At 53.3% G+C, this 15,265-nt stretch overlaps 1 protein-coding gene across 2 annotated transcripts in view; it reads left to right on the forward strand.

Annotated features, from left to right (window-relative positions):
* The window catches only part of NAA60 (N-alpha-acetyltransferase 60, NatF catalytic subunit), a 23,211-nt gene extending 8,172 nt beyond the window's left edge, over positions 1–15,039 (forward strand). Inside the window, exons 2-7 of one of the 2 annotated variants that reach the window (XM_055340511.1) lie at positions 6,560–6,675; positions 8,906–9,035; positions 10,349–10,445; positions 11,258–11,492; positions 12,478–12,827; positions 13,620–15,039. In XM_055340511.1, the coding sequence (XP_055196486.1) occupies positions 6,566–6,675; positions 8,906–9,035; positions 10,349–10,445; positions 11,258–11,492; positions 12,478–12,634 (729 nt within the window). In that variant the 5' untranslated portion in view covers positions 6,560–6,565 and the 3' untranslated portion in view covers positions 12,635–12,827; positions 13,620–15,039. Of the gene's footprint in view, positions 1–6,559; positions 6,676–8,905; positions 9,036–10,348; positions 10,446–11,257; positions 11,513–12,309; positions 12,454–12,477; positions 12,828–13,619 lie in introns of those variants that run through there. The other variant, XM_055340513.1, reaches the window with a different exon arrangement.
* Positions 15,040–15,265: the final 226 nt, after the last annotated feature.

Below are 15,265 nucleotides of genomic sequence, written 5' to 3' on the forward strand. Positions count from 1 at the left end.
AGGTTTTTTTTTTCATAGAGGGTTTTTTAAAAATCTTTTAAAATCAACTTTAGAGAAGTTTAGTATACATAGGGCAAGATGCACCAAGTGAGTTTTAACACGTGCGTATATGTGTGTGTCTGTGTAACCACCACCATCATCTGCGTAAAGAACTTCCAGTCCCCTCAGAAAGCGTCCCAATCCCATCCTCTTGCTCCCCTGTCACAGGCAGCCGTACAGGTCAAGGCCTCACTTCCTGGCACTTATTTTGCTGCAGCAGCTCTTGTTCCTTGGATGCCCCGGGTCTGTCTGACCACCCAGACCCTGACTGCTGGCTGATGTTGCCGGGTGCCTGTACTCATTCCGTCCCCTGTGCTGGAGGGTCTAGTGGGAGCATGCTGTTGGTGTCCTGTCATGCTCTTCCTTTCCATGGGAGCTCAAGAGCACAGTAGGGCACAACCAGTGAGACACCTGGAGTTCTGCCAAGAACAGTGAGGGCAGGCAGTCATGGCACCCCACTTCTCGGGCTGGCTCGAGCCGGGCTCTCCCCAGATGAACAGTCTAAAGAGCTGTTCCTGGAAAGAGGAGGACCTGGAGATTCCTGGCACAGACCAAACATTGGAGCCAAAAGTTGATTTCAGATTCATCTGGTGATTTGTGGTTTGTGTTGCTTTCTCAGCTGGAGCTGGGGGGAATCTGAGCGTGATCTTTTCTTTCTCAAAAGCATTTAAATTGCTACCCTGTGAAAACTCCTAGCACGGACATTCTTGTTTGACACTCGATAACTTCCTCTGATCACTTCTTACACAATGACAGATTTTTTCCTTTGAGTATGAAATAATTAAAATTGGCCCAGATCTGGAGTAAGCTACCAGGTGGACCTTGGTGAGCTGGCGATTCTTCCTCGGCTCTGAATCCATGTCTCCTGCCAGGCTCCCTAGCCCTGTTGGGGCTGGCACAGATATGTGTGCATGCATGCACGTGCGTGTGCACATAACCCCACACCTCAGGTGGCAGGTCCAGGCCAGCCCCCCATGGGCACCCGCACGAGTCCCTGCAGTTTGACTTGCAGGCTAGAAAGCTTCTGATTCTTTCTGGAATCTACTGTGACTGTCTTCAGAAAGAATTTTTGCATCCGTTTGTTCACCAAAGAAACATTCACTCTCAGGATTACTTTTGTTTTTAACAGCTTTGTTGAGATACAATCCACATGCTATACAATTGACCCACATAGGGTGTACCATTCAGCATTTTTAGTGTATTCACAGAGTTGTGCATCCACCACATTTGGTTTCAGGATATTTTTACTGCTCCCAAAAGAAACCCCACAGCCATCGTCATCCCCACCCCCACCCCAATCCTGCTGGCCTCCAGCAACCATTCACCTACTATCTGGATTTGCTTGTTCTAGACATTTCACATGACTAGAATCATAAATGTGGCCTTTAGTGTCTGGTTTCTTTCACTCAACACGTTTTCAGCATTCATCCACGTTGTAGCAGGTGTCGGGTTAAATGTCCACTGCATTTTGTCGATGCAGTCATCCACTAACAGTCCATAGTGGACTCCCACTCCGACTCCCTCCTTGCTTGATTTAGAGGAGAGATTGTGGCCTTGCAGGGGTGTTGAGAAGGATTTTTTTTTTTTTGAGAAGGATTTTTATAGACCATCCTGTTTGGCTACATGGATTGGCAGATGGCAATGTGTTGGAACTTGTCCACCAGGATTTTCTCTGAAGATTGTTGGAATAGGGAGAAGAGGACCCCCTTGTCCCTGGAGCCTTCTCTGGAAAGACTGCACTGAGGGACAGGCCTTGGCCTCGGCCTCAGCCTTGGATGATGTGGGGTTGTTGACTTTGACCCAGAGGCTCCAGGTTTAGGCAGGGACTCCTGTACTTACTTTTCGTGGCCCTGAGGGGAAGGGGAAGGGCATTACCCTAAACTGGCCCTGTGGTTGGGTTGCCTGTGTGGCTCAGTGGTTGAGTGTCTGCCTTTGGCTCAGGGTGTGATCTCAGGGTCCGAGATTGAATCCCACGTGAGGCTCCTTGCAGGAGGTCTGGTTCTCCCTCTGCCTATGTCTCTGACTCTCTCTCTCTGTGTCTCATGAATAAATAAATTAAAAAACTTAACAAGAAATAAACTGGCCCTGTTTGATACTGAGCATCTTGGACAGCTTCAGGCTACTTCCTAAAACTGACCTGTGTGCTGTCGATCCTTAAAACATCAGTGGAGTTTGAGATTTGGTTAACTTGGGTCCTGACCAGTGTTCCCTGAGCCCGTTAACCCTCTGAACTAGGCATGTAACCCAGCTGGGATCCAGAGTGCATGTCAGTGAACGAGCCATGGTTTGCTGAGAACTCCCTCTTCTAGTGATGAGGTGCACAGAGACTGTGGTGGTTGCTGCAGCATGTGGTGCTGCTTTCCTGAGTTTGGGGTGCAGGGTGCCAGAGGCATTTAAATGGGTCACCTGGCAAACCTCCCATCTATATCCAAAACTCAGCCTCTGCGGAAAAGTTTCGTTGGTTGGTTACTTTATTAATTGGGACATTTTCAAACATCCACTTGACATACCTGCCATTCATCCAGGTCAACAGTTATTAACATTTAGCCACCTTTGCTCCAACTAAATTAAATTACAGGACATCCTGTCATTTTGTCTCTATGTATCCATTGTACATGAGCATGAGCATTTTCTACACAACCACAATGCTGTTCTCTTACCTTACAAGATTAATGAAACCTTTGATTGGTGCATTTAGTAATTTTTTGTACATGTGTTCAGCCAGAGAACTGTTTTTTAACATGTCAGAGGTACTGTGTATGGATCCAGAATTCAGCTAAAGGGGTTGGGGGGCAAAGCCTCTTTCCAGTGGTGAGTCTGAACTGAACTCCCAACACTGAACCAGCAGCTAACAACCACCTAAGTTAGGAATCGGAGCAAAACTACTTAGGACATCAGTGTTAAAATTCAAGTCCGTGCGGTCACCAGCTGGCAGGCCCCAGCAGCCCACGTTGACGGGCATTTCTTCTTTGTTTCCCAGCCCTTTGCCATCAGCAGCTCATTGCAGCCTCAGTGCTGTCCTGAGGGACCTAACCCTGGCTATTCTAGAGGGGACTCCGAGAGACTGGCTGGCTAAGGGCAAGACAGAGACAAGGCCAGGCTCAGTGTTTGATTCCACCCCTTTTGTGAAAGAAGGAAGGGTTACCCTCACTTTGGGGGTTGTGCAGAAACCTCCTCGGGAGCAGCACTTTGTACCCGAATGTGAAGTGCCAGAGTCCCTCCTGCTCTTGGTGGGCAGACCCCTCTAACCCGTGCACTCATGTTCTATGGGACAAAACAGCCCTTGGCTTGGGATGACTGGGGAACCACATCCTATCCAGTGACCACTAGGATGTATCTTGGACAGGGGTGATTCATAAAACTCAGGAATTGCCATTTTTGGTTGACCAGTCCCATTTCCCAAGAGGTGGCTGGCCACTGGAGAGGCGTGAGATCCTTGAGGTCACACCAGAATGTTTTGGGCCACAGGCCATGTCCTGGATACCAACAGGGATGTGGGCTGGAGTGAGCCCCTGTAGATGCGGGTGCTGAGCCCTGGAACGGCCCCACTGTTCAGGAACCAAGTTAGTGAAGCTGTTGTTTACCTAGAGATCAGGCTGGTTTGGGTCTTGATTTTGAAGGTGCATCTCAAGAAAGAAGAAACACCAAGTGACACGGAAAGGTTAGATGTGCCTAGTCTGAGGATAGTCTTTGTTGTTTGGTTGGTGTTCCGGTTTTGTTTTGTGTTTAGAACTAAACTCAAATACAGCCCAGCAGCTGGGGCTTGCCGTATCCCAGCAGCCTCTCACTTTAACTTTTGTGAGGGCTTGTGTCCCCCCCCCCTTTTTTTTTAAGATTTTATTTATTTATTCATGAGAGATACAGAGAGAGAGAGAGAGAGAGAGAGAGAGAGAGAGGCAGAGACATAGGCAAGAGGGAGAAGCAGGCTCCATGCAGGGAGCCCGACGTGGGACTCGATCCCAGATCTCCAGGATCACACCCTGGGCTGAAGGCGGTGCTAAACCGCTGGGCCACCAGGGCTGCCCGTGTCCCTTGTTTTGTCAACACTGCAGACTGTCTCTGTCCTGCCCAGAAAGAGGCTTTTGTCTGGGCCAGCTTAGCTTTCAGGGGTTCCATCAAGATCTTAAATCCAAGACCAGCTCTGTCCTCTTCTAAGTGACAGGTCTTCTAGCAGGGCTCCTGCCAGGGATGCCACTTCTTCCTTAGGTGGAGGCAGTACCTCCGCTGCTGCCTGACCCCGGACCTGTTGGGCTCCACCAGGCTTTGAGCAGGAACAGACCCATGTCCCTATGAACATCCCATTCTGTCCCACTCAGAGCCCTGGGTGAGGGCACCTTGTGTTGCCAGGAGGGCCACGGGAGGGGTCCCCCCCCTTGCAGACCCCAAATAGGCAGTGTGCAGGCACTGTCTGAAAACATGGAGGGAGGAGGAGAAAGCAGGTTCCCTCTCATTTCAGCTGTTGAGCCAGTGCTGTGCAGAAGGATGTGTCAAGGTGGCATGGTCCCCACCTCTGGGATTTTGGCATGCGCTGCAAAGACAGAACCCAGTGTGGCCACAGAGCCACAGAGCTCCTGTAGTACTTCCCCTTTCTCCTGCCCTCAGCCAGCCCTCAGTTGACCCTTGGCCTGACTGCTCAGCAGCACATGGTCCTAGGGGGACGCCAGCCCCCGACTTGCCCTCAGAGGAGCCCTTCCTGCTGAGTAGAGCATGCTGGGGTTGTGTCCAGGGCTTAGAGGGTGAGCAGCTGCACCACCATCTCCGTGGTCAAGCCTCGGGGTCACTTTCAGCCCCTGGCAGCTGGCACATTAGGACAGGTCCTCCCTGGAGACCCGGAAATACCTGAAATTTCACGGGAACCAGGCACCAAGAATGTCAGGGCAGCCAGAGCAGGTGACCTTGAAGGATTGTCGCAGGCACTTACTTGGGCTGGCTGAGTGCTGAGGACTGAGGTCCGGGTCCCCGGGACCTTTGGGCATCCCTGGCACTGTCTTGGTGCACACTCACAGAACCAGTTTCTAGAGCAAGCTCAGGTGGTTGGTGATGACTGTCCTCTCAGGGTCCTGCCACTACCACCATTTGTTATGAAAAAGTTTGGGCGTGTAGAGAAATTGAACGTGTGGGCAGTAAGTTCCTGTATTGTCTTATCTAACACCTGGATCCAGTGGTTCATAGTGTTGTGTCGTGTTTGCTTCCTCAGTAGTTAGAATCTCTTGAAACACTAAAAGTTAGTTTCCGATCTCATGGTGCCTCACTCCCAAGACTTCCTGCGTTATCACACCCTTCATTTTCCAAGACTGTCAGTAACAGCTTCAGAGCATCAGCTGCTGTCCCGCCTATGTTTACATTTCCCCAGAGGGTTATTTTCACTTGTTCTTTTTCCCAGTAGGGATTTACACATTATATTTGGTGGTAGGTCTCCTCGCCTCTTTTGGTTTACTTTTTTTTTTTTTAATAACCTTCATCTTTTGAAGATACCAGGCCAGTTGTCTGGAATACCCCTCATTCTGTGTTTCTTGGACATCTTGGCACCCTTGACCTACAGTTAGGCCTGGGGGCTCGATTGGGTCCGGGCCCAGCATTTTAGGTGGAACCCTGAGGTGGTTAGTGTATTTCATATCGAGGTTAGAGGCTGGGGGTCTGTCCTTGGGGACCAGGGGCTGCTGGACCTGGGTTGGCAGGGTTGCCTTTCTCTGCACACTCAGTCAATCCTGGGGGTCCAGGTGCTGTGTCGCAGCCTGGACTGAATATACTCTCCTGACTTAGAAGAGTTGTTAGCAGGGCACACACCTGGCTTGCAAGCTCAGGTCACAAATTCAAGCTGCACGTTTTGTGTGGAGGTTGTTGAAAGACAAGAATGTAGGATCCTTTGTTATGTATTCATAAATTATTAAATATAAGTAAATAGGTAAATAAGTAAAATAATATATATATATATATATATATATATATATATATATATATAATTTTATTTATTTATTTATTTTAAATAAAAGAGTTGTTGGCAACTCTTGACTCCTACTTTGACCTCTGGCATGTCTCCCTGTCTCTATTCCTGCCCAAGAGTCCGTCTGCCTGGTCAGTGAGGAGAAGCGGTCCATCCAGCAGGTGCCACTTCCACCAAAGTGCAGGCCATCCATGGCCTCCAGCAGGCCGGCCGCCCCAGACAGGACCCAGGTGGGGATAAGTCAGGGTGTAGGGCTGGAGGCTCTCTGTGGCAGCAGAAACAGCAACAGAATTTTGACGTGAGACCAGCCAGGGAGGAGCCGGGATGGCCCGGGGCAGCCAGTTTCCTCCTCTACAGTGGGGGCGACTGTGCCACCTGTGCTTGGGGCTGAGAGACAGCACACTCCGTGCAGGTGCTGAAGACACGTCCATCCACGGGGGACAATACTAGCTTCCCTGTCTTGCTTGCTTCACAGGTTAGCATGAGGAGGAGGAGGAAGTAGCATGCGGTGACAGTGCCTGGTTGGTGGGCCGTGGGGGCGTGGCCGCCCTCCTGACGCCACTTCCCTCCCTGCAGGTGTGAATGACAGAGGTGGTGCCGTCCAGCGCCCTCAGTGAGGTCAGCCTGCGCCTCCTCTGCCACGATGACATAGACACCGTGAAGCATCTGTGCGGCGACTGGTTCCCCATCGAGTAAGTTGAATGGCGCCCACTGTCCCCGGCTGCAGCTGGGAGGGGTGGGGGAGGAGAACCAGAGCTGGGAGACTTGCTGTGATGGCCAGCATGACCTGGAGTTGCCGTGGTGGCCCAGGATCACCTTGCCTGTCTTGGACCCCAGGCCTGGCTCCCTGACTGCCCTCAGCCTCTTTCCACCTCACTGTGTCCCTCCTGCAGAGAGTCCCCAGAAGGCCTTTCCTGAGATTCTTTAGTTAAAAAGATGTCAGTGCAGTGCTATTGACAATTCAGAAAAATGAGAATCAGTTTAAATACCATAATGGTGAGGACTGGGTTACACACGTTGGGGTTTGTTCCTGCAAGTGCTTGTTATTCAGCCAGGGGAAGTCTGCTGAAGAGGTATATTTTTTTATTGAGAATTTTTTTAATGAGATAATAAATGAAAAGAGAAACTAGAAAACAGTGTGTATCCCAATCCTGCATTTATTTAAAAACATGTACAAGATAAAAAAGCTTATGAGGCTATAAACCGTGTAGCAGGGTATTTTCAGTAGTTTGTGGTGGGCAGAGTATTGGCAGCTGCAGTTCTGTCTGTTGCTAATGTGCACACACAGCGCTCACAGTGAGAAAACTAGGTGCAGGCTTTTTATTTCACAAACTGGCAGCTAGAAGATCAAGCCCTAGGAGTGTAAGGTGCAGCATGCCAACATGAATGCTGCTGTATATACGTATGTGTAGAAGCTGCGCAGATGATAAGGCTTGAGCTCTCATCACAAGAATTTATTATTTTCAAAAAAAAAAAACAAACCAAAACCACACCCTGTTAAAAGTGAATTAGACACTGCCAAGGATCGTGTTTCCACACGTCCTCGCCGCAGACTGGTGGATTAGCCTGCTGCAGGTGGGGGCGACCAGGAACCTCCTGTCTCTACTGGGATGTGAGTCGCCTCAGCGGCTTGACGGTCCACGGAGGGTGCTCTGCTTCTGCCAGCAGTGCCTCCGCCGCCTTGCAGCCCAGAACTTGCTTGGATTCAAGCCCACTGAGCGTGCTGGGCTGTAGCCTCCGCCTCCAGGGGCGCCCGACCTGCCTGCCTCTTCTCACAGCCTGCACCCAGGCTTCAGGTTCCAAGGACGGTGGGGTGAACTGCAGCGCCATGGGCTGCATGCTGGCAGCTCTGATTCCTGGCTGCTGTGCTGGCCGGACACTCTGGGGACAGAAGGATGAGTGTGAGGAGGATCAGGGAGGGAGTACAAGTGATGCTCAGGCCCCATAGAACCTTCCAGTGGGTGGTCAGTGGCCTCTGTGGAGCAGAGCCGACCTGTCTGCTCTGTCACCTCGAGGGTATGGCGTCCTTCCCCAGCTCTTGGTCTCAAGAAAGGGCATCTCAGGCCAACCTGTTACGTCTACGCCAAGTTAAAAATCAAACCCACACACCCCTAGGCCCTGAGGGAGGGCCCCTGCCTTCCTGACCATGTCTCCTCGCTGTGGCTGAGTCTGCCTTTTCGTTACTGTCCAGGGGCTTTGCACTAAATGTTCCCTTCCCTGCTCCCTTGGGTAGGGGTCTGGGTGAGTAGCCCCTAACAACCCTGGCCACACCCTGCCCGGAGGGCTTGTCCCCATCCCTGCCCAGGGAGGTTCCGGGAACTCAGATGCCGCTCAGCTGGGACTTGGCCTTCCCCACACCCCCAGTCTTCAAAAGGACTCAACAGAATTCGTGGGAATCTCCTAGGTGTCTGTGGGCCAGCAAGGGCCATCAGTCCTAACCCATCCAGCAGCCCCTGCACATCCTGCTCTCATGGAGTGATTGTCATCGGAGGGTTTTTTTTTTTCCCTCTCATCTCTCATGTAATGATAGTAGAATCATTTTTCCCATCAGAAATTCCCAGTCCCGCCTTGGCGCAGTTAAGTGTCTGACTCTTGGTTTTGGCTCAGGTCGTCATCTCAGTCATGAAATCGAGCCCTGTGTTGGGCTCTGGGCTCAGCCTGGTGTCCACTTGAGTTTCTCCCATTCCCTCTGCCCGCTCCCCCCCCCTTTAAAAAATTTTTTTAAAGAAATTCCCAGTTGCGTCTAGACAGATTACTGCTTTAAGAAGACCCTTTGGTATAGGCTGAACGGAGGACACGCTCCTTATCAGCCGTGGAGCAGTGGGCAGAGCAGCCCAGGGTCCCCTGTGGCTCCACTGTGTGAAGCTCCGCATTAGTTGAGCTTGAACTTTGCAAACAACCTGCATTTGTTCTCCTCCTCAGGTACCCAGACTCATGGTATCGTGATATCACCTCCAACAAGAAATTCTTTTCCCTTGCCGCGACCTACAGGGGCGCCATCGTGGGAATGATAGTAGCTGAAATAAAAAGTAGGACCAAGATACATAAGGAAGTGAGTATGTGTGGCGAGGAGTTGGTGGTCTTGTCACTGCGCGGGCTTGTGACCCGAATCACTGCCTGCTCTGTGGCCCTTTCTCCTCGGAGCCCACACCAAGTAGGAGACTCCCGCCTGTTTGGTTCTTCCTGTGCGTATGTGATACACACGTTCGGCGAGAGACCTAGCCGCAGGCCTCATAACCACTGCCGTTTCACAGTAGGGAAGGGTGAAAAAAAATCCCAGAAAACAAAATAGAGAGGAGTGTAAATGATACTCTGAGAACCCCCAAAGTTGTCAGGGGCTCTGGGAAGATCGGTGGTTTGTAGAAACAGCTAATTGTGCTGTGATTGGCTGAAGGACATGCTAGTTCTGGTTAGAGGCTCGTGAGGATAGAGGAATATGTCATTTCTTCTTCGGCTTCACAGAGCTCTCCAAGGTCTCTGTAAGGACTCCTGAGGTCTGCGGGGCCCCCATCAGCAAGCTCTGCCCTGAGTGTAGAGCTCGAGGCCACAGCCACAAACATGTTGCATGTGGTCGTCCTGGGCCAAGATGCTGCCTAATTATTTTGGTCTTCGAGACTGAGCAGCGTCGACCACGTGGGTGTTTACTCCAAGGACAGGGAAAAATGCACGACAGCTGGTTCTGTCTTTTGAGCTTCAGATTATTTCTTTAAAAGTACAAGGATGTCTGCCTTTGAAAGACCCAACCTGCTCACGTATACCCCATTTTGCTCGTGACTGGATTCGGGCAAAGGTAGTTCTTTTAAGTCCCAGCTTCCTCCTGAGCTTTTTTCTTCTCCTTCGTTTCACACGGTGGTCAGATTCGCCGTCAGGCCAGAATTCCATCTCCGGAACCAGGATGCAGTGGTGGGGTAGTGTGCTGGGGTGCTGCTCTGCCCACTGTGGGCAGCACAGGGCATGGAGGGGCCGCTCGAGCCCCCACTCCCTTTACTCAGAGACCATGTAGGGGGGCAGCGTAGGGTCCTGGAGGCAAACCTTTTCAAACTTTGTCTTGTCCTGAGTGCCCAGGACGTGCCCATGTGGCACAGTCACCTCCCCATTACCGCTGTACTCTTGCCCCTTGTCAGGTCCACAACACATCCTCAGGAGGAGGGACGGTCTGTGTGTGTCCTTAGTTTAACCATGTGCTGCAAGGACCTGCACCCTCTCGTTTCTGTGTGTGTGTGTGTGTGGGGGGGGAATGACTCTTATACTCTGCCCCTCCAGTCCCCGCCCCCCCCGCCCCCCTGCAGAGGTCAAGGCCGGGGAATCGGCGTGTGAGATGTGCCTCGGCCATTAACTGGTCTTTATATCTGACTTTTCCCTCAGGACGGGGATATTCTAGCCTCCACCTTCTCTGTTGACACACAGGTTGCATACATTCTAAGTCTGGGAGTAGTGAAGGAGTTCAGGAAGCACGGCATAGGTAAGGGGCGCGAGCTCGCGGTGTGTGGCACGTGTGCTCCAGCCACCATATCCGGTCCTTTCGCACGTGCTGGTGACTTGCCCATAATGTCCTTCATCCCCCTGCCCTGGGCGGACATTCCTTGCCCGCCCCTGCCGGCAGGTCCACCTGCCCCACCTCCGCTCCGCTGGCCTTCAGCCTGTGCTCTTTGCACCTATCACCAGGTCTCTGGGCAATGGCCTCGTTCTCAGATCTGATTCGATCAGATGCGTAATGCGCCCAGATGTCCTCGTCAGGGAACGGGCACCTCTTACCACACCGGCCGCCACACACGTGGCTTATGTCTGGTCACAAGGTGTTCTTGATTAAGAGTAGAAAACATAATTAAAAAGCAGTCCCAGCTGCCATTTATTGGATGCCCTCATGCACAGGGAATGTCCCCCAGGCCCGTCTCCAAATTCCCCCCTCTGCCACACAGGCAGCGGGCAGCAGCCTTCCTGTGTGACCCAGGCCTGTCTGCCCTACCTTCTCCTGGGCTCCTATTTGCACTTTCTGTTGTCTGAAAGGTTAGTGAGTCTCCACCACAGGCCTAGCCCCTGTGAGGGAGCTACCTGGCCCCCATCTATGGTTCCAGACACCCGGTGGTCTGTAGCTGATGACCTCCATCTGGCCGCGGGATTTTAGGGGCTTTGACAGGGTGGTTATAGGAGTTCCATCTTTGATACAATGGCAGGGAGATCTGTGGAGATGTTGGCAAGGTTACCTCCTTGTCTGCTTCACGTACCTTGCCTGCCTGCCTGCCCTGCTGTGTGACTGTCACCCCTTCTCTGCAGGTTCCCTTTTACTTGAGAGTTTAAAGGATCACATATCAACCACCGCCCAGGACCACTGCAAAGCCATCTACCTGCATGTCCTCACCACCAACAACACAGCAATAAACTTCTACGAAAACAGAGACTTTAAGCAACATCACTATCTCCCCTATTACTACTCCATCCGAGGGGTCCTCAAAGATGGCTTCACCTATGTCCTCTACATCAACGGCGGCCACCCTCCCTGGACAATCCTATATCCTTTACTTCTCAAGGGTGAGGGATGTGGCTTCCCAGCCACAAGGGTGGCTCGTGGGGACAGGGCCCATGTGCCAGAGTCACGTTGCCTTCACGTGATTCACAAGGCCAAGCTCACGGGGCCCGTTTTTCCTGAGCAGATGGTGTTGTGGGTAGATCTGGTTGTACTCAGTGTTCCTCAGACTTCACCCGGCACAAGATAGAGGTTTTAACCCTCTTGGCCAATGATCCACCCATCCAACAAATACTGATCGAGAGCCTCCCATTCCTGGTGCCCAGAACAGATAACTGAACTGGTCAGACAGGAGGCCCCTGCCATCCAAGGGCCTCATGCTGGCTGCGCAGAAGACACACAAGCAGGGCGAAAACAGTCGCTGGCTATTGGCAGCGCCTGGGTCCAGACCTCCCTTTCTTAAGGCATGTGACCCAGAGCTGAGTCCCTCCCCTGCTCCCTCATCTTTAACCCTCTCTGGTCCAAGAGCAGAAGGAGGGAGGCCAGGAGACAGGAGACATCCTGATAGAGGCTGTGGCCCCAGATACCCTGAGGGCAACCGAGCAAGGAGTGAACTAAGTGAGGATAGAATTTACCCATGTATCCAAGGTTGGCCCCGTGGATCCTCCTCCTTGTCACAGGGATGAGGCCCTGCTGTCTAATGACTGAGGATTGGAGTGGACTGAGAATGCTTGCTCTTCCACCAGGCCTGTCGCCCGCCACCCAGTCCCTGTCCAGCAGCTTTGGTCTGGGTGTCCATGTGCCTGCAGCCTCTCCCAGCAGGTCCTCTTGTATTCGGATGCCACTCTGTTATTTTACACAGTGGAGGCCCCTCTGGCTGACAAGGCTTTCCAGCACCCCACAGAGGCTTAGCAGGCTCTGGGTCTCCGTCTGCATGCAGTCCTGCAGATCACCACGTGGGCCCCTGCTGACGGCCACCCAGAGTGTGGGGCAGGTGAGGCAGTTGGAATCTTCCTTAACAGAGCCCCACGGACTACATTCAGCACCTGGGCTCCGCACTAGCAAACCTGAGCCCTTGCTCCATCCCGCATAGGATCTACCGCCAGGCCCACAGCCTGCTCTGCAGCTTCCTGCCGTGGTCCAGCATCTCCACCAAGGGTGGCATCGAGTACAGCCGGACCATGTGATGCCCGCTGGGCAGCCTCCATCAGGCCCCACCCTTCGGCACCCTGCAGAACCCACCTTCCTGGCCATCTGGCTTCTGTCCTCTGCAAAGGAGCTGGTAGCCCCTTGCCGGGCCCATCGGCCTGCCCCAGCTGCAGGCCCGGTGCTAGGCGGGCTCGGAGCAGAGCGTCGTGGGGCACACCTGGTATCTGCCAGGTACACTGGAGCAGGTGGTGGGGAAGAGGGGAGCAGAGCCCAGTGGGATGATGGTACCAGGAAATTAAGCCCATGACACACCCAGCAATAAAAACAGAAGGGCGGCCTGCATGGGGGCTTGCTGCACAGGGATGTCAGGAAGTAGTACCAGGAGCTGAGTAGCCTGACTGACGTCCAGAAACTGCCGGAAGGAAAGCAGAGTCTTTGAGCCCTTGGCCAGCACTTCTGTCTTTTCACTTCCTGAACTACATTTTTTTTTTTAATACTGAATTACATTTTTAAAAAGAATGCATCCACATGGTTCAAAAATTGAGAAGGAACCAGAAGATGAAGCCGCTCCTACCGCCACACCCAACCACTCAGCCCCCCTCCTGAGGGGTGTCTGATGCTTCTGTGTCATGGCCATGTTCCCAGGTCCCCTCTTAGAGCAGCGGCTTGCAGCGGGTGCCCGGTAGACCAGAGCTCCGCTCAGATGCAGCCACTTCTGAGGGCCACAAATGCCAGCAGGGAGCTGGCCTCAGACCTTAGGGCCTGAAGGGGTCATGGGGACTGCAAGGCCTTCCCCCTGTGCACGGACACAGCCCAGAGCAGTTTGGTGGTTGGGGCTGACTCATGCAGCGTGCTCCACGACCCCCTGGGCTGGAAGCCCCATCTGCGCCTTGATTTGTGTGGGAACTGGGAGGGACTCAGGCCACGGAGGGCTTGTGCTTCGGGGCAGCCAGGGCCCCTTATGGGCTAGCGCAGGACATCTCCCCGGGGCCTTCACCCCTGCTCCCCTCTTCTTTCCCACAGGCTCTTCCAGCCCTCCTTCCTTTACTGGTAACCTCGGGAAACCACCGCCTCTGCCTGCGCCCTGGTCCCGCCTCCACGAGCGTGCACCAGCCCCACTGGCCAGCTGGGGTGTGGCGGCCTTCACTGTGGTCTGTTTCCTCCTCCATCCCCTTCCCCTCCACTGCCATTCCTTCCAGCTCCTTCCTTCAAAGCCAGAGTGAACTTCTGCTGGAAGGAAGGAACCCAACTGTTATGGACAGACCTGAGCCTAAAGACAGAGGAGCCTTGGAACAACGAGGGAGTGAAATCAAGGGAATGCCAGATCTTTGTCCAAAACCAGCCCACAGAAGCCTCGGATGTGGGGAACAGCCCCTGCCTCTCCATGAGGGGCTGGCTCCTGGCGGGCAGAACCAGAAGGCTTTTCACCCAAGCACAGGGCTCTGGGGCTTAGACTCTGATGCAGGAGGTCAGATCATGGAACAGTTCTCCACCCCGCGGTGGCCTCCTGCCCAGGGCTTCACATGGTCCCGGCGAGCATGGAACTGTCCATCACATGGTGGATGTTGGCTTGGCTGGGCTGTCCCCGGGAGCTGGGCTGAGGATAGGTGCCAGTGAGGTTCCCCCGGGGCCCCTCCCAACCCCCCCAAATCCATGAGCTGAAGCTCTAAGATGCGGACAGGAGAAAGCTGAGAGTGGTGTCGATAGTGGGGCCTGGCCTTCGGGGCTGGGGCTGTTACGTGCCTTGCGGCCCCTCAGTCCCTGGGGGCCGAGACAGAAGAGGCTGTCAGTGCCAGGAAGTGTGCGTGTGAACATCACTTGCTTCTGGCATCACCCTCACCTCCATCCCCCAAAGCTGCTTGCTGCCCGCCCTGCCCTCCAGAGTAGAGGGGGTGGCAGAGTCACGCCCAGTGTTGCTGCAGTGTCCTGGAGCCATGGCCACCAGGCGCCAGCCTGAGAGCAGGAGGAGAAGGGAGAGCAACAGGCAGGGGGCCTGGGTGACTGTCATGCTCCCCTCCCTCAGAACTGCACAGCCTGGGGCCGCCTCCACCCTCAAAGTGGGAGAACAGTGTTCTCGAGATGAGGACGAGGGCGAGCCCTGGTCAAGAGAAGCACTCTTCCTCCTTCGACCTCCTGACTGGCAGTGCCTCTTGGGGAGAGGTCCATGTTGCGGTGACCTGTCCCCACCTCTGCACTGACCTTGGCTTCATGCTGAGACTCAGCTTGGTGTTCTAATCTGAATCAGTGGTGATTGTGTGATTTTTATTTCTGCCCCGAGGGGTAAGGAAGAGTCTTCTGGAAGGTTTTGCCTTGGACATTATTCATAATCAGAGGCCTCACCCTGCCCCTCCATCCCTGCCCCCAATCACTGCAGTGTCCAGCCCATTGTTGAATAGATTGTAGTGTTTTGTCTCATTACAAATAAACAGCCTTTAATTGGTCACATCTTGTCTTTCCAATGCTTGCCCATTGCCCTCTGGGCCCCACCCCTATAGACGCAGCCCCCATGGCTGAGGGCAGCTCAGGAACTGCTTGTCCACTGCCAAGTTCCAAGGATGGCTTCCAGCTGAAAGGGCTGATTGTTTTGTCTTGTTTTGCCAAAGAATGCAGCCGTGGGGAAGAGATTCTAGAGCCGACCAGCACAACCAGGTTCTGAGATCAGCAGGTCC

This window comes from Nyctereutes procyonoides, unplaced genomic scaffold (assembly GCF_905146905.1).
Source record: "Nyctereutes procyonoides isolate TBG_1078 unplaced genomic scaffold, NYPRO_anot_genome, whole genome shotgun sequence".
Classification (NCBI taxonomy): Eukaryota; Metazoa; Chordata; class Mammalia; order Carnivora; family Canidae; genus Nyctereutes; species Nyctereutes procyonoides.